Source organism: Tiliqua scincoides, chromosome 2 (assembly GCF_035046505.1).
Source record: "Tiliqua scincoides isolate rTilSci1 chromosome 2, rTilSci1.hap2, whole genome shotgun sequence".
Classification (NCBI taxonomy): Eukaryota; Metazoa; Chordata; class Lepidosauria; order Squamata; family Scincidae; genus Tiliqua; species Tiliqua scincoides.
Genome location: NC_089822.1, coordinates 134,116,018 through 134,134,997, shown reverse-complemented (window position 1 = coordinate 134,134,997; position 18,980 = coordinate 134,116,018). Strand labels below are relative to the sequence as shown.

The following is an 18,980-nucleotide window of genomic DNA, read 5'->3' as shown; positions in this document are numbered from 1 at the left end:
TTATTAATCCGCGTCCAGTCTTTCACAACTGCCAGATGCTAGTTCAGGATTTCCATAGCCTCCTTGATCCCAGATGGAAGCAAGAGGCAGCACTGAATGTCCTCTGCAGCTAGCCGTAGAGGATGGTTAGTAGTTGCATTGGTTCTGTCAGTCTCCAAAGGATGAACCTTCTTATAGTTCAGTGTTTCTCCAGTAGAGGAAGGGTGCATTCCTTAGTATGGGTTTGCCCTTGTGTTGCTAGGCAGGGTCTAATCAAGTTACAGGACCTCCACACAGAGGTCTCTCATTTCCCAGTTCGGCCTTGCCTCGCTGGCAAGAGTTCGCAAGTCACTTTGCTCCCTCATTCTGAGGGACTTTTTCACTGAAGTGAACTGTTTTTCTACTTTCCTCCTCCTTCCTCTCCCCTTGAGGGGCCAGTCCTTTAAGGCACTGGAAGGAAAATGCGGTGACGCTCCCTCAGGGGCCGCTTCGGCGGTGGGAGCTTAAATGTTTTCATTAGGCAAATTTGTGCCGGGAGCTTCTTGGCTCCCCTGCATTATTTTTACCCAAGTCTGTCAAGCGGCGAAGGCAGCAACGGTCCAGCATCAGTTAAACTGTTTCATAGTCTACCACAAATTCCACAGGAAAAATATCAAATCGGTTCTGGCTTCCTTGGGGAAGGCAGATTTCCTCTGTTCCATAGACCTTTCAGAGGCTTACCCCCATATTTCATCAGGAGGGCCCACAAGCATTATCTCAGATTTTGTGGCACTGGCATCACTTTCAATACAGATCACTCACACTCAGGTTGTCATCATCCCCCAGGGTCTTCACCAGGATCTTGGTGACAGTTGTGGCTCATCTGCGCCAACAGGGGATCTTTGTTTACCCCTGCCTGGACAATTTTCTGCTCAGGGCACCTTCCAGGGTTCAAGTCTTGAACAATGTCCTGACCATGATTAAATCCCTGGAATTCCTGGGATATGTGATCAACTGTACAAAGAGTTCCCTTGTTTCTTCCTAGACCCTGGAGCACCTCGGGGTTCTCATCAGTACAAGATCCTTTCTGGCAGCATCATTTCAGGAGTGTTGTCTAAAGCTAAAGGGACTCCTGAAATTAGTTCTCACATCCAGCTCCTTGGATGTGATGCAGTTATCCAGGCTGCTAGGAATACTAGTCTCTCTCCAGGAGCTAGTAACTTGGGCTCAGTTTCACACAAGGTGGCTTTAGAAAGTTCTCCATCCCTTTCAGCCACAAATAGAGAGCTGGGTTCACTTACACGTCAGAATTCCCCTGCTTCTCCCCTGCTTCCACAGATGGTTGCAGAAGGAAAGACGCACGAAAAGGGGGAGTGTGGAGTTTCCACACAGAACCATCACAGCCAGCTTATTAGGATGGGGTGCGCACACCGTGGGTCGTTTCACTCAGGGCAAGTGGACACCCCAGGAGGCTCTGTAGAGCATAAACCTAGAATGGAAAGCCATTCACCTAGCTCTCAGAGTCTTCCACAGCTCCCTATAAGATTACCATAAACTTGGCAGAACAGACAATGTATCGGCCAAAGCTTTTAAATCACCAAGGAGGCACCAAGGCCCGAAGCCTAGCTCTAGAAGCCTCACTCCTTTTTCACTAGGCTGAGATGAATTTACTCTCCTGACAAGCAGAGCACCTAGCAGGAGTCCAGTACCCTGACCCAGAGGTTCAGGGAGGTGGAGTGGAGGTTTTTAAGCCCAGGTTTTCAAAGATATGACTCTTCACCTGGGCACTCCAGTCCTGGTTCTGTTCACATCAAGCGACAATGCCCAACTTTGTGATCCTTTTCAAGGTATCAGCAGTAGGGTGCAGAAGCATGGATTATCTAAACACTGAATGGCCCATTCTATATGCCTTCTCCTCCCCTTTTCCGCTTCTCCCTCTGGTTCTCAAAGTCATCTGTCTACTACATGCACAAGTCATTCTATTATTATTATTATTATTATTATTAATGGTATTTATATACCGCTTTTCAACTAAAAGTTCACAAAGCGGTTTACAGAGAAAAATCAAACAACTAAATGGCTCCCTGTCCCAAAAGGGCTCACAATCTAAAAAAATGCAAATGAATACCAGCAGACAGCCACTAGGACAGACAGTGCTGTGGTGAGGTGGGCCATTTACTCTCCCCCTGCTAAAAAAGGAGCACCCACTTGAAAAAGTGCCTCTTACCCAGTTAGCAGGGGTTCTAGTGGCCAAGGGGACCCTGGTTCCCAGATTTCCTCAAGTTATCCATCCAAGATCCTTGGAAATTTCCTCCCCATCAAGATCTTCTCTGCCAGGGGCCCCTCATTTACCCACAACCTATGCAATTCCACCTGACTATGTGGAGTTTGACAGGGTAGGACTAGCTCATCTTGGCTACTCTTAATGGGATTTAGACACCATTCCACTTACAAAAGTTATGATATCTGGAAAATATTTAGACACTGGTACCTCTACGTGGCTTTTTCACCATCCAATCCCAGTGTGCCCACAGTCTTGAACTCCTTATAAGATGGCTTGGACAACGGCCTGCAACTAACACCACAGGCTGCAGCCTTTCAGGGCATTTTAGGAATGGATCTATTGAGTAGCCTATCAGGGCTCCATAAGAGCGAGTCTAGGAACTAAAATATTTCATCTCCCCATGCTAACCACATGTTAAGAGATTCCTGAGAGGCAATAACTCTCCTGAATCCTCCTCCTGTCAAAAGAATTCGTACTGGGACTTCAACAGGGTTTTGCACGTTCTCACTGCCCCACGTTGCAAACCCCTGGCCAAAACTCCTAGAAGAGAAATCATTTTTGAAGTTTCCTTTCAGGTCAAAATCACTTGTACTCTCAGAGTTTCAGAACTGATTTCCCTGTCCGTGCTTCCTGAGCTTTCTGTGTTCCATAAAGAAATGGTAATGCTACGTACTGACCACACTTATTCCCAAAGTAAACTCTTTATCTCATAGAGAGCATTAAATCAGTCTTCCCTTCTTTTGCAACAACCAACCCATCCACGAGAGAAAATCTGGCACCAGTTGGATGTGAAAAGAGCACTCCATTTTTATATCTAACACACCAAGCTGTTTCTTAAGTCTGAAGCTCCGTTCATTGCCTTTCAGGGAAGCTCCACAGGAAAGAAAATCTTCTCCTCCATTTTAGCATACTGGATAGTGGAATGCATAATAAAGTGCTATAGCGTATCGGAGGTCTCTCAGAGGTGTGGCTACCTCAGGTGGGGCTACCTTTGCGAGGTGTGTTGCAAAGCAGCAATGTGGACTTCTCTCCACATCTTCACCAAACTTTGTCAAATTGATACTGCTGCTTCTTCAGATGCCTCCCTTGGGAGAAGCGTTCTTGAAAAGGTCTTTAATCCCTAAGCAAACGTCCCTATCTCCCACCCAGAGGGGGTACTGCTCTCGAACATCCTACTAAGGAATGCACCCTTCCTCCACTGGAGAAAAGACAAATTCCTTACCTGGGAAGTCTTGTTCTCTGTGGAGAAAGGGTGCATTCCACCCACCTCCTAAAACGGGGCGTTCTCTCTCCTTGGGATTTTTGGGGACCAGGAGAAAGTAAAGTCAAAAACCTTTATTGGCATAAATAATAAAACCAGGGTGTTAAACAGAAAAATATTCATATGCATTAGACTCAGCTTCTTAATTCTTGTATAAATGCAATAAAGTTACTTTGCCATGTTAGTTGTTAAAATCTCATTCCTGATGGTTAGTAACTGGACGGGAGATAGTAGGGTACTTCCTCCTCTATTCACCTCTCTTATTCTATGCGCTATTTAACTTGACTCAAGGCTCTTCCTAGTTTCTATTTCTGACTGTGCCTGGAGATTTATTTTCCTATCAGGAGTTACTGTGGATTGGTTCTTAAGCTCTACATACCGTCTGGGAAATGAGAGCCCTCTGTGTGGAGGAGGTCATGTGACTTGATTAGACCCTGCCTAGCAACACAAGGGCAAACCCATACTAAGGAATGCACCCTTCCTCCACAGAGAACAAGACAAATTCCCAGGAATTTGTCTTTTCTCAAACTGTGGGTCAGGACCCACTAGGTGGGTTGCGAGCCAATTTCACGTTGGGTCCCCATTCATTTCAATATTTTCTTTTAATATGTTAGACTTGATGCTCCCATGGTATGTGACTGCATTTGGGGAAATGTTACAGACCTGTACTTCTAACAAGCTACTATGTATATTCTTTTAACAATGATAGTCAATGAGACTTACTCCTGGGTAAGTGTGGGTAGGATTGCAGCCTAGGATAGCTAAAAAATTTTCTGCTTGATGATGTCACTTCTGGTCATGACATCACTTCCGGTGGGTCCTGACGGATTATCATTCTAAAAAGTGGGTCTTGGTGCTAAATGTGTGAGAACCACTGTTCTAGATCCATCACTACTGAAGAGGCTGCCAGCTGCAGTGAATTTAAAGTCTAGCAGTTAACATTCCATCAATGACAAAGAAATGTATACAGTTGCCCCACTCTCCAATCAACTTCCTGCCCAGCAGCAAATACCAAACTCTAGTATATTCTGCACTGTCTGTGTGGCAAGTTATTGAGACAGCCCCATAATTGTCACAGAGACCATGAAACCCTGAGTTGTTGCAGACAAGGAGGCCTCAGTGTGGATGTTGAAATCCCCCAAGGCAATAATAGTCATGGAATCCAACAGCACATTTGAAACTATCTTGGCTCAGGCAGGGAGATTGTTGGACATCTGGGGTGGACAGTGCATTAATACAATCTCTGATTTGTCTGTCACCCACCATTAGGTGCGCACACACAAAACTAAGCATCTGCCAGACGGGATGTTTTCAAGCTGATGGTAGCATGAATAGTGCAATGTAGCTGTGGCCTGCTACTGTAAACGTGACGGACAGAGCTAAGGTCTCTGTTACATATGCCAGGTCAGCATATTCATCCAAGATAAAATCCTGAATGGCTGTGGTCTTACCTTTAACTGCCTTAGCATTAAGGAACAAAATGTTCAGATTGGTAATCCAATTGGAATCCTCTATAACCATTTCAGAAACCGTTTTCTCCTAAGTAGAAAACCAGCCAGCCCACCCTTATCACAGCAATTGATGTGGGACACACTGTCTTTTTTTTTTTTTCATTGTAGGACTGAATTCAACATCACAGAGCACCATCACCTGGGCCATGTTCTCAAAGGTGAGTGACTGTCCATCAAAAGGCCTTCTGTGTCTCCTTCAGATGCCCGCTCTAGCAGTATTCTCTCTTAAGGTTTCTTCAATTCCATCTCCTCAGGATACTGACAGTGGTTTCTCCTTCTGGACCTGGCTTGATGGGATCTTGGGCCTGATTCAGGAGCACTTGTTGCAACTTTGGAACAAGGGGTAGGTAATGGAAAGTGGCACAGGGTGTTAAGAAGAAGAAAGGAGAAGATTTAACCCCTGCTATAGTATGAAATAGACCTTCAGGAATCATTGATCCTAGCTGCCCTTTTATGGCAGCATCCAGACTGTTGCAGTTTAGAGGACCATAGCATCAACTTCATTTTCTTCTTTTGCATGTTAAGTGGAGATCAGATTGGGATCTTGGTGGGGAGAGAGGGTTTGTAACCCTACATCTACCCCCGATTTGGTCCCAGTCCAAATCTGGAGCCTCTACAGGTGCCTTTTACCATGGGGAGTTCTCATTGACATCAATGAGAGCATTTTCCCTCTCTTGGCAAATAGCTGGTGGTAGAAGGGGGATCTGGATTAGGACTGCAGCAGGTGATAGATTAAAGGCTCCCCCCCCCAGCGTAGGTGCTATTTTACTTTTTATTTAAGCCCATAACATCTAGTTTGACCTTTAGTGAGCCACAAGAAAGTTTGCCATGAGTAAATGCATTAAATGCACCTGTCCGTCTGGAGCACCCATTCACGAAGATGCTGAACGCTGTGTTTCAGTATAACTTGCAGCTCAGTCCTGTCTGTCAGCAGGTTATGTGGGTGTGTGTAATTTTGCTGCAACTCTACTTCAGATGCAGTTAAATGATCCAGTCACCTCTGCAGCAGACTTGCAGGCCTTCAGAAGGAGCCTCCAGCACACTCAGAACAGTGACTTGTGCAGAAACACACAAAACAGACTCCTCTGAGGATGTGAAGTGCGCCTCCAATTTGAATTGGGGGTGGGGTATGTGCTTCAATGATCAGAAGTTTAAGAAGCACTTTTTTTCTTGGCCTGGAGATAAGTCAGGCTGGAGCAGTGGCTTCATTCCTGCAGTTGTGGTGAGCAAGTCAGCATAGGCTATGCTTGCGGTGAGAGGACAGCTCGATAGGATTTTTTGCTACATAGTGAGAGCAGAGCCATTGGGCAGTCTTTGGCTGGGATATAGAGCTTTGGCCAGTATGTAGAGCAAGGGTGTCCAAAGTTTTTGGCAGGAGGGACACATCATCTCTCTGACACTGTATTCAAATTTGAATAAATTTACATAAATGAATATATTGGAGATGGAACTTATATAAATGAATGAAAGACTTGGAATAGCTTAAGGCCTATAAAAGGCCTTGCACAAAGCAAAGTCAGCCTTTCCTTTGCTGTTGCTGCTGCATCACAGATGTGAAACTGCAAGCAGTGGAGGGAGCCCTCGTCCCAAATCTCACATGAGAGGTCAAACAGTTGGCTGTCATGCTGAGAGCAGTTGCATCAGGCCAGCGTAGGCTCCAGCAAGTCTGTGGAGGGCCAGAGGCTCATTGGAGACTAGGGGCTCCCTGAGGGCCAAATTGGGAGTCCTCAAGGGCCACAAGTGGCCCCAGGGCCAGGGTTTGGGCACCCCTGATATAGAGCTTTGACCAAGACTGAAAAGGCTTGTCCTTCTCAGAGTCATCTTGGTCCAAAGGTTTTTTCTCACTAGGTGAAGAGTGGGGCACTTGATGCCATAGGAAGGACCATGCAACAGGAAAAGAGAAAAGCAGCAGGCTAAAAGTCCAGACTGGAGGATGCAGCAGCCTGCCAGGATCCAGTGGACTCAGGTTTTATTGAGTAGTGTAGAGCAAACAAGAAGGCTACCATGTTAACGTTTTGCCCCAGGCACCAATTTCCCAATGTTGACTGCCATCCTGAACCATGGGGGGGGAGGCAAAACTTTTGATTTCAGCCAGGGGGGGGGGGGAATTGATGGACAGTTGTAGTAACAACTGTAAAGCAAGGATGTTGAGTGCCTGACATTCACTCCTTCCCCCCAGACTCATCATGGGATTTGTGAGCCGCAAGCGTGAGAGAAGTTTGCTAAAGAAGAAGAGAACAGGCACCTTCCTGCTGCGTTTCAGTGAAAGTACTCAAAATGGTGGCATCACCTGTACTTGGGTGGAGTACGACAATGACGGTGAGCTCCTGTTCTCTTTTCTGCCCCTCTTCCTGATGCTTTAGAGAACACCGGATGTTTACCTGCAGCCCATTAAACCAAGGCCTTGTGTGCACAGTGCTTGACGGCTTCAGTGTCAGGCAATTGCTTTTGTATGTGAGCTTACTATCGTGGATATAGTACCCCAGGTAGACATTTACAGCTTAGCTTGCTTGACCTCAAACTCGTGGTCTTTCAGTGGACTTGGTTCATACATTCAGTTGCCATAGGTGCATGTGCAAGCTAGGATTCTCAAAAATGAGATGATTATGCCCCCCCTCATTTTGTTTCTGTCCAGCTCTGTTTTTCTGAGCTCACTTCATGTACCTGATGCATGCATGCAAATAAATTTTGAACCTTCAAGATGCCACAGGACACTCTTTGGCTTTTGGCTACCAATTTGTTTGTAAACTTTATAGGTACCCCCAAGTTTCGTTCAGTCGAGCCCTACACCAAAAATGAGCTGAAGGTCTTAGCCTTGCCGGACATCATCCATGACTACCAGCTTGTGGCTGCGGAGGACATACCTGAGAATCCACTCCAATATCTCTATCCTGACACTCCTCGGGATGAAGCTTTTGGTCCTTTCTACAGTGAACGCCGAGAAGGTTTTGCTGCCTCCCAGCTCCTCTTGACTTTCTCCCCTCTGTTTAATCTTGCAGTCCTAAAACAAATTTTGAGCCTTTATGGCAGGGATGTCCGAACATTTTAGCAGGAGGGCCACATCATCTGTCTGACACTGTGTTGGGAGCCTGGAAAAAAAATTAATTTACATTTAAAGTTTGAATAAATTTACATAAATGAATATATTAGAGATGGACCATTTGAATGAATGAAGCAGCTAAAGACTTTTCCTTTGCTGTCACTGCTGCCTCACAAATGTGAAACAGCAAGTAGTGGAGGGAGTCCTCATTCTGCAGCTCACATGAGAGAGCAAACAGTTGCCCTCATGCTGAGAGCAGTTGCATCGTGCCAGCGCAGGCTCCAGCAAATCCCTGGAGGGCCAGAGGTTCATAGGAGACTGGGAGCTCCCTGCAGGCTGGATTGAGAGTTGCCAAGGGCCGCAAGTGGCCCCTGGGCCAGGGTTTGGTCACCCCTGCTTTATAGTTATTGGAGAAGGATTATGAGGAGAAAAGTTTGTTTTCACATTTTTATACTGTCATTTTCTCCAAGGAACTCAGGTGGTGTACATAGTTCCTTCCTTTTATCCTCTCAACAACCCTGTGAGGTAGGTTAGGTTGAGAGATAGGGATTGGGGTCATTCCATGTCAAGTGGTCTAGGGTTACCCACATGACCAGCACGGATTTTAATGAAATTTTGTGTGCAGAGTCCCACATGTCTCAAATGAACTTTGGTAAAGTTTTAGGTTTGCCAGTGGAATACTTGTGGAGATATAGCCATTTGTTTGACCCCCTACTGCAACCCTGTTCAGTACGATTGTGAGATTTTGACAACTTTGAGACATAATATCTCCCTTGATATTTTTCCAAAACAAATGAAACTTAGCTACTTTATACAACTTTTTGCGCTCTATTTAATGAAACTAATAACAATCTTTGTTGAGCGTGTCCAAAGTGGTTAAAATTGCAGCAAAGTTGACCAAAAAAATCAGTGCTCCAAAAAAAATCCAAAGTTTAATGTTGAATAGCTCCAGCAATAATTAAGTAATAATTGTGAAATTTAGTGCATAAAATCCCAATATAACCTTGTTTCCAGATATGTAATTTCAGCCTCCTAGCTCTTTCCATTAGTTTACAAATTAAGTATAAAGTTGATGATTTTTGTAAAAAGGCCAAAAATAGGGTATTTTCAACCTGCTTTTACAAAAAAGCACCTTCTAGAAATGCTTTTAAACTAATCTCATTAGAAAGAGCATGTTTCAAACCCCCCAGAAAAATGGGTTTGATTTTCTAAGGCAGGCAAACAGTGACTGAAAAATAGGGACAAAGTTGGGAGACATTGCCATAGCAACAGCCTATATTTCAACATACAATTCTGTCATTTTTCAGGTCGTGTTGATTTTTTTAAAACATTTTTTTATCCACATGATTATAACTATTCCATGGTGACATCATCACTACCAGTTCAAGAATTTGTGAACCTAAAACTTTACCAAAGTTCGTTTGAGACATGTGGGGCTCTGCACACAAAATTTTGTTAAAATCCGTGATGGTCGCTCGGGTCACTTTTCAAAAACTAGACTGTTTGACATGGAATGACCCATTGGCCCAAGGTCATCAAGGAAGCTTCATAGCTTAGCAGGGATGTGAACCTGGATCCAGTCCAAAAAGGGAGATCATAGTGAGTCCTTCAGCTGCTGTGTATAGACCTAGCTTCTTCTCAGCTTTGCAATTAGAATGACAGCTAGGCATATCGTGACTGCTGGCTCATCCACCACTCTTGCACAGCCTTTAAATCAGCTTTACCTTTTCTGTTAAAAAAAGGAAAAAGCACAAATTGTATATACAATAGTTAAAAGCTCCACACAATTTTTATCTGTTCATTCATCACTACAGGTTGAGTCTCGGTATCTGCAAGGGTTCCATTCCCAGAACTCAAGTGGATGGCAATAATCGCGTTAAAGCAAATCCATTTAAAAAACAATGTCCCTTTGCTCAGCGACTTAAAATCAGCCTTGCTTACCTTTGTGATGTAAGACAGAGACATTCGGTGGACGATACATCAATCAGTCTCTCTCCGGCTGCTTAGAAAGGCTTCTCTCTGAGGCAGGGACCCCTCCCTTCACTCTGAGCACAGCGCTGGGAAAGAGTGAAGCTGTTTGAAGTGCCTGGAGGGAGAATGATTGATGGATTGTCAACTGGTTGCCCTCTCTTGTGTTAATGAGGCTATTGTTAAACTACTTTTTTTCCTTTAAATTAAAGGGCCTTTCTCATCGCATGGCAATAAAACCACAGATGAAAAATCCATGGATAATTAGGCTATACCTATATATTAATCAAAGAATGGAAACTTAAAGAAGTCCTGGAACGGCTCTAAAAGTGGGAGAGGGTGAGAGGTTGGGGTGTGTCTTGGTGGCATCACAGAAAGGGGCAGGTGGTTGGTCCCATGGAGAGCCAGGTTCTGCTTTAAATTTGCAGAACTGACCATTTTTTGGTGCTTGGTCCTGGAAAGGATTAATACAACTAGGGCACTTCTGGCATTAACCGCTATTGCAGAAATGTTACTTCTGTTTTTTTACCTTAATTTAAACATGAGCAGATATGCTTGAAATGGTTAGCGTTGCCGGGTGAAATCCCAGAAAGCAGAAGGAGGCTGGGGAGGATTGCCTGTTGTCAGAGAGGAAGGTTCCATCGGCCCTTGGGGTTGAGCAAGCTATGCTCAGGCTCTGATTTCCAGCATGGAACGTCAGTAATGTTAGTGTAGACCTTGGCCACCTTTAGCATAGAATGTAGTTCAGGGTGCTTGAGCCCAGCACAGTCTTTGCCTGCCTTGGTTGTTTGTGAGGGCTGTTGCTGCTGCTTTTTACCCTCCATCTCACACGCCTGTTCTGTCTCCCTTCTAGGAGACCTGTTGGAACACAAGAAATACCTGAACCGCCGCCTGATTAGGGTCTCCGCTAGGTGAGCAATGCTGCCTTCTCTCTTCTCTACCCCTTTGGGAACATAGTTGCTATGATTCTTCCCCAAATGCTCTTTTTGGTGACCCTGAATTCACTTGCCAAATTCAGTCCCCTTTCTTGCTGGCCCGGGTTCTGTGCCTTAGCCTTTGAGAGGAGCATTTGGGGTTACCTACTTCATCCCCTAGGCCAGGGGTCGGCAACCTTAAACACTCAAAGAGCCATTTGGACCCATTTTCCAGAGGAAAAAAAACTTCAGGAGCCACAAAACCCTTTTGACACCTAAAATAAAGATAACACTGCATATATAGTTTTTTTTACCTTTATGCTCTTATAGATCCCATTTTTATAAAGTAGCCCCCTCTTGTAGCTTTTAGTTAGTTTTGTCATACATTCTTGTCCTGTGTTTTCAGACGCCTGGTCCTCTATGATGTTTTGCCTGATTCCAAGGCGATTCTCTGCCTGGAGAATTATGCCCACTTTAAGCAAATTAGCTCCCCTTTCCCCCAACAAATGACCCTGGTTCTGCCCTGCAGTCCTGCTGGACCCCACCTCCAGGGTAGCTCCCCTGTTCAACCTGCAGAGGTCCTCTCTCCTGCCAGCAGCCTCCCACCACTACAGCATACCCTGGGTCATCAGCAGGTCTTGGGCACAGCAGTCCCTTAGTCACAAAGTCAGTCAGAGTATCCAGGGCAGAGTCCAAAGTCAATAAGCCAAGTCACAGTCCAAGGTCAGATTCCAAAGTCAGTCAAATCAGTCAGAGTATCCAAGTCAAAGTACAAAGTCAATAAGCCAGGTCAGATTCCAAAGTCAACCTGCACTCCTTCTACAACCAACAAACCCCTCATGCCTCAGGTGCACTTATATCCCTGAGGGCCCTATTGCCTTCAAGTGGCTGCAGCTGTGCAGCACACTCTGCTGGATGCCCAGGCCTTATCCTTAAAGGGGCCACTGCTGACACCACATCTACCTCCTCACCAGATCTTCCTCGATTCCAATACAAGTGGGGGGGGAGCAGATCTCTATACAGACCAGTGCAAAAACAGGGAGAAGGTGCGGGGGAGGGAAGATCTCTATATAGGTATCACAGCAAGACCATTGCAAAACCCCTTGCACACAGAACCAACAGATGGAAGTTGGGGGGGGGGGCAGATCTCCATACATACCAGTCCGAAAACAGGGGGAAAGGTAAGTCAGCCCCAGTAGAGTCAACGGGGCTTCATCCCAGGGATGCATGGACAGGAGTGCAGCCTGCGAGTGGCTCCTCTCCCTGTCTACTCAGAAGTCAGCCCCAGTAGAGTCAACAGGGCTTCATCCCAGGGATGCATGGACAGGAGTGCAGCCTGCGAGTGGCTCCTCTCCCTGTCTACTCAGAAGTCAGCCCCAGTAGAGTCAACGGGACTCGCTCCCAGGGGAGTATATATACACTGCATATATAGTTTGCGCTCCCCTCTTATAGGTCACAGTTATATAATACACTTCCTTCTTCTAGGTCCCACTAAAAATCAGGTCCAGACCCACAGTTGGAGAACAACTGTTTTAGATTGTGCACAGGTGAACTGCTTGTGAAGGATACTGTCATTCTTTACTGTCATTTACTTCTGTACTTCTGTAAATGCCTTTCCACACAATACTACCTCTGAACAAGACCACTTAGTACTACTTAACACTGTTCACAAAGGTGCTCCTGAACAAACAAGCTAAGAGTTCAAAACTGCATAAAATAAAAGGCATACTAACAGTGATTACTTCCCAACAATGAAATATGCTTTGATGCTACATATACAGTATGTTACACATACAGTATACAAACATATACAGAATACCGTCTGGTGCAGGGGTCTCCAAACCCCTTTCAAGTTTCCAAGTGAAGGAAATGGAGCAGTGAGCTTGTGAGTGAGTGACTAGGGAATGCTGAGTGGGCAGCTTGAAGGCTGTAATCCTGGGCACACTTTCCTGGGATTAAGCACAATGGGACTTACTTCTGAGGAGACACACACAGGATTGTGCTCTGAGCTTTGGAGGAGGACAAAGCAGCTTGCTTTTGCTGTGATCATGGGGGGAAACAAGTGAAGGAAAGGGGCAGTGAGAGGGTGAGTGAGTGATGGGGGAATGCTGAGTGGGCAGCTTGAAGGCTGTAATCCTGGGCACCCGTTCCTGGGAGCAAGCACAATGGGACTTACTTTTGAGGAGACCCGCACAGGAGAACTGAGCAGCTGCACTCAATTGCTTGCTTTTGCGCTGCGGCTCGGGCAGGAGGGAACGGGCGGTGTGGGCTCTTTGGGTAGGAGCTGCTCCGCCAGCCCATTCGCGCCCTCTCCTATGGGGCGCAGCCGCAGGATGCGTGGGAGCTGCGCTAGTGTGCTCAGGCTGGTGAGGGGCAGGTGCGTTGCGGGAGGGGTGAGCCCCTCCCTCCCACAGGTTGGCCCCGCACGGAGCCGCAGCAGAAGGCTGAAAGAGCCGCTTGCGGCTCCAGAATGGCAGGTTGCCAACCCCAGCCCTAGGCGAAAAGGTTTCCTGCACAGACTTCCTGTTGTGGGATCTGGATGTGGATAAATTCTTGGATTTATAGCTGTCTTCATACTTGGCTAGGAGGAAATCTATCAATTCCACCAAGTTCTGCAGCAAAATAAATAAATAAATATAGATCTATATATAGATATATCTATATATGATATAGATAAATATAGATGTATAGTTATATAGATATAGATATATAGTACAGTATATATTTTTTTCTGTTGTGTTTACATGTATGTATGTGTATAAGCACAGAGAATTATTTGTATTAAGCACATTTCCCTGACTTAATGGCAAAACATGAGTGGGTTTGTCTGCCTGAGGTCTTGGAGGGCTACAAAGGACTGTGCTACGTGCTCCAATAGTTCAGCAGGATAAACTGGCTACTTAAGAGTAATATTTATATACCGCTTTTCAACAAAAAGTAGTCCACAAAGTGGTTTACATAGCAGAATAAATCAATAAATGGCTCCCTCCGCAAAGGGCTCAGTCTAAAAAAAACAAAAGGTGCAGCCAGGAAAAGACAGCATGCGGGGATGTAAAGGACAGTTGCTCTCTCCTTAGTAAGTATAAGAGAGCACCACTTTAAAAGTTGCCCAGGAAGTAGGGGTAGGAAACACAAAGCTACTTGGGAAAGGACTCCTGTTTTCACAAGTCTCTTTCCACCTCCAGTAGCATGTAGTACAAACTTGCCTCATGCTCTGTAATGGTATTTCCCTGCACCCACCCTATGACTGGGTGCTGCTGGGGGTGGAGAAAATGCTTGGCATGATGACAGAGCTCCTGTCCTGGGCGACGGCTCTCTTTTGTCTTGTGGAGTATAATTCTACCCATGTAGCCTTAGAGTTGAAGGCTGACGCTTGGCTCTGTGTTCAGGAGATGGCGCTTTCCTTATCCCTTCCCCATAGCTGCTGTCTGCTAGTTACATAATAAATTCTGATGTTTAAATAAATGGTGTTTCCTTAGTGGAAAATTTTGGTCAGCACTCTTCCCTCATGCTAACTAAAGGCTTATGTCTATTTAGACAACCAGGAGAATCTCAAACTCTGGAGGTGAACAGTATCCATCATGTAGAGAATATGTTGTTGCCTGCTGATGTACTTCCAGTGGAACCTGTGCCGTTGTCCAATGGGACACTCCCTGTGGAAGGTGTGCCATTGCCTGAAGATGTATACCATGTGGCGGTTGATGAGCTGTTACCCAGTGGTATAGTCCCTGAACATACAGAGCTGCTGCATGCTCTTCAAGGGCTTATGTTTGAGAAGCAAGGTATGTGGTAGTCAGGGTTCTTTGAGGGTGAGTTGCCTCAGAAGCAGGGGCAGCCCAGCATGGGACAAAGAATTATCTCCTAGGATTACAGATGCCATGCTTCTGTACTCCCCCCCAATGCTTACCCCTACTCCTGTTTCCCTCCCCCAGTTCACAGCTAATGCTCCCCTCCCCTCTTGTTCTTTCAGACCCATTTCTTCCACCACCAGGTGAAGAGCAGCAGCAGCTGCCTCAAGAGTTGTTTGAACCCCCTTATGAGTTCCCAGAGCTGAGTGTGACTGAGGACGATTTCCAGATCTAGATTCTCTTGCAGCATCTCTGCCCCCCCTTGATGGCTTCGAAATCAAAAAATTCTGCAGAGTGTTTAGGGTGTTTGGCAAGGGTCAGGACTCTGTTCCCGTTCTATGGATCATGGCCTTTCTCAAGCCCCTGCATGAAGCAGAGCTTTCTTGTTCATCATCTCCAGGAAGACACTGAGCCAGCTTGGAAGTGCGAACCTCTGTGAATGTCCAGATGGATCTGTGTGATGGAAACCAGAAAGCACCAGAGCATAATATGATGGCAAAACCAGAAAGGCTGACAGGGAACTGCCTCAATGCAGGCACAGCGTGAATGCTGCCCCAAAGGATCTCTAAAAGCAATGCCTTGGAAATTCTAATAGCCAACGCTTGTGTTACAGAAACTGCAGATCATTTTTTTCTCTTACAAATGTTGGAATAGGATAGCTGCCTCCAAACCTGGAGCCATAGATTGACATCTCATTTGAGTCCTGATGATAAGTGGACTGTTAGTGATTGAAGTGTGGTTTAATTTATACCATTATCCCTGAAGAAGAGCTTCCCAAAGTACAGGTCCTGACCCACTGATAGGTCGTGATCAGGGCCTGCCCACCCACCCTTGTATCGGTTTGGTTCTAAGTAGGAGCCATTCCAGAAGACTTCCCGGAGCATCTGGAGCCCTCTCCCATTCCAACAATCTACAGGCCTCCAAATGGCCCTCAGAAGACTCCATAACCCACTGCTGGTTTTGTGAAGCCAGTTTTGCTTCTGAAAACCAGAAGTGGCTCGCAGAAGCTTCTGAGGGCCATTCGGAGGCCTGTAGATGCCTCAGGCACCACCAGTAGTGTCGCATCCTACTGCAGAGGACACGGTGGGTCACGGCACTGCAAAGTATGGAAACCCTAGCATAGCTCAAAGTATATGTACATTAGCTTACTCTTTGGCTCAGTACATTTATTTTTGCTTGCACAAGTTTTTTAAGAAACACTTTTTCTAGAAAGTCATTTTGGCATCTTATTCACACATTCCTGCTTAGTAAGAAAGCTTCAGTCTTGAGTAATAGTCTGGGCTAGTTGGAATAAGTTGGAAAACAAAAGTAAAGAGTTTGTGTTTCAGAGCTGGCTGGGAATGGTTATAAAGATGTGTAACTGGCAGGAACAGTCTTTGGGGGGGGGGAGATCTTGGGACTATGCTGAGCTTATAGTCCTTGAGGACCAACCAATTCTTGACCATGACTCCTTCTACACTGTTCAACATGTATATTTGTAAATAAACATATATTCCTTCCAGCACTCCCTTCAGAGTCAAAGCAACTTTGAAAGCTGTCCTGAACATTTTCCACCATTTGAAACAGTGGAGGGTACAAAACCAGAATGTAAATTGGTGTCCGCAGCTTCATTCAGCACGTGCAGATATGTTCTTGACGATTACTGTTAATCCCACCACCAGACCCACATATCAATTCAAGATTGGTTCAGACACTATAATCCATGACATGTTGCATCTGTATTTGTGTAGGTTTACCTCTTAGGTGTGTTTGTATAGGTGTACCTGTCATGAATATGTACAGTTTAGGCCTAGGTTAACATGTGAAGCCTGAACCAAGCTAAGTCAGTAACGGAGAAGTGACTAGCAGTTCCTAGCTGCAAGAATGTGAGTAAACAAACAACAAAAATTACAACCCATTGGAATGTTTTAACACCTCAGCAGCCTGAGGGGCACCTGATCAAGCGGAATGGAATGCAGTTATGGATCTCCATTTGGGAGGGGTAAGAACTAGGAGGGTTTTATGCCTAATAAAGGTTTGATTGATTGAACTAGGAGGGCTAGCAACCAGACCCACTATGAGAAGGTTCTGTCCTCAAAAGTTTCTGATTGGACAGTCTAAATAAGTATAAAGTCACCTCAGTACTATTAGCATAAGAAGTATAATAATGAGGCCCAAAGGGTGTGTCCGGTCCCTTCTTGGAGAGAGTTTTTGGGTGCAATGTCCTGCACGCTGTGAGCTCCATTGTCCAACATGGGCATCTGGCCTCACAGGTAGCCTGGAGCTAAAAGATCTACAAGAGAAGCTGACCCAGGAGCTAAAAGATCTACAAGAGAAGCTGACCCAGGTGAGAGATAGGGATTAATAGAGATAGCCAGCTAGCTTTATTATTTTATTACTGTTGTGTATCCTAGATGTTTATGCCTCTAGCATTTGCTGCCTTATATAACCTTATGTACTTAATAAACTAAAATCTCTCTTACCAAGTTGTTTCACTGTCTGTTGGGGACAAAGGTTCAGAATCCTGTTTAGCCATTCAGCAAGCTACCAAGTGCTCAATGAGGTCTATTAACCTGAGGACTGAAGCTTTAATTGGAGAAAGAGCTCAGTGCCTGCAAGGGATAGAGTTAAGCCTAGAGGGTCTCAGTGGCCCTGGACTCAAGCACTGGCACATACAGGGAGGTGCCTTGAGGGCTTTAGGGTTTGAGAACCAAGAATTCTGAGCACCCCAAGCGCCCCTAAGTTTGCGACAGTGCCTCACATAAAGTCAGTGATTTGCCAAATCCAACTCTGACCACCTTTCCTTCCCCTAACCCCCTGAACTAGGTAGCTTCTAGGTAGCTAAATAGAGCTACCTAGTCAGTCTTTGTCAGTCTCCTTTCACTCCAACAGATACCAGTGTGGGGCTTTCAGTCTCATGGGTAGCAGTGTGCTTGTGGTGTCATGGACGGAAGCAGTTGGCCCAGATTGAAGATTTCACATAGATTAGGCCATTGTTTCTCATATAGTGGGTCTTGAGCCAATTTCAGGTGGGTCCCCATTCATTTCAATGTGTATTTTATTTTTAAATCAGACTTGATACTACCATGGTATGCAACTGCATTTGGGAAAGTCTTACAGATCTGTACTTTTAACAGGCTTCCATGTTGTAAAGTTTATAGTCAAGTTCTTCTGAAAAATTCCTATTGTGTCAGTGTTGTTGGATGGGAACCAAGCGCTAACCTGACAAGTGCAGTTGCTGAAGAGATTGGCCATAGTAATGTTACCAAGTAAGAAAAGGGGGGTTCAGCATTTTGGCATTGTATGGTGGCAGTGTCAGGATTGTGTGGGGGTACTTTTTCCCATCAACTTTGTGGGCATAGTTGGTGATGAAGTCTAGTGCACAGTATAATTCGTGAGAGCTACAGTAGTGGATATGGAGTGGATACAGTAGTGGATATTGAATGTGCTAACAGGCTGCAGCAGCAACACTTGAAGATGGAAGAGATGGGAATAGAGAGTGCTGTGGAGGGCATGGACAGCGTTACCTCATTGCCTTTTTATGAGGAAATGAAGTGGTAGGAGGTTGTGAAGAAAAAGGAGCTGATGTTATCAGATATGGAGGCTCTGATGAATTTTCCAAGTGCAAAAGAGGATAGGGAACAAATAAAACAGCCGGTTGTGTGATTGAAGCAGCCACTAGTACAGTTCCACAGGGAGAAGTTAGAAGGAGGGGACAGACAAAAGGCAGGGATGAGAAGTGGAGACACTGGACAGTTTTTTTCAAGGCACAGAGCAGACCTGTTCCAATGAGAGTTGCAGAAGCTTCATAAACAGGTGGAGTCTGAAGAAAGAATGGGAACCTGAGCAGCAGAAGACAATCGGAATGATGATAGAGATTGGGAGAGAGTGGAGTACCTTCTACAACAATTACGAGAAATGCAGCAACAAATTGATGAGTTGGGGAGGGGAGAGAAGAGAGGCAAAGTTGATGCAAGTATAGAAGTGAAAGTAAGGAGGAGACCCCAGAGTTCCTAGAGGAAGAGAAGCAGCAGTGTGCAATCAGGGGTCCTCACCTAGCCCAGCAAAGGGGGGGGGAGAGGAAAGGACCCAACAAGCTTTAAAAAAAGCCCCACTGTCTTAAAGGTCTTCCAGATCTGGCAGCTGCCACTCAGGATGTACTGTCTTAATTCAACCTCTGGGTTGTATGATCTCACCCTTTTGATGCTCCATGGAGC

The 18,980-nt window shown here is 45.5% G+C and overlaps 1 protein-coding gene across 3 annotated transcripts in view; it reads left to right on the top strand.

Moving 5' to 3' along the window:
* The window catches only part of STAT2 (signal transducer and activator of transcription 2), a 46,585-nt gene extending 30,297 nt beyond the window's left edge, over nt 1-16,288 (top strand). For 2 of the 3 annotated variants that reach the window (XM_066615871.1, XM_066615872.1), the window contains exons 18-24: nt 5,123-5,172; nt 5,245-5,357; nt 7,194-7,333; nt 7,771-7,959; nt 10,876-10,933; nt 14,474-14,718; nt 14,907-16,288. In XM_066615871.1, coding sequence (XP_066471968.1) covers nt 5,123-5,172; nt 5,245-5,357; nt 7,194-7,333; nt 7,771-7,959; nt 10,876-10,933; nt 14,474-14,718; nt 14,907-15,019 — 908 coding nt within the window. In that variant the 3' untranslated portion in view covers nt 15,020-16,288. The remainder of the gene's footprint in view (nt 1-5,122; nt 5,173-5,244; nt 5,358-7,193; nt 7,334-7,770; nt 7,960-10,875; nt 10,934-14,473; nt 14,719-14,906) is intronic. The other variant, XM_066615873.1, reaches the window with a different exon arrangement.
* The last annotated feature ends 2,692 nt before the right edge of the window (nt 16,289-18,980 follow it).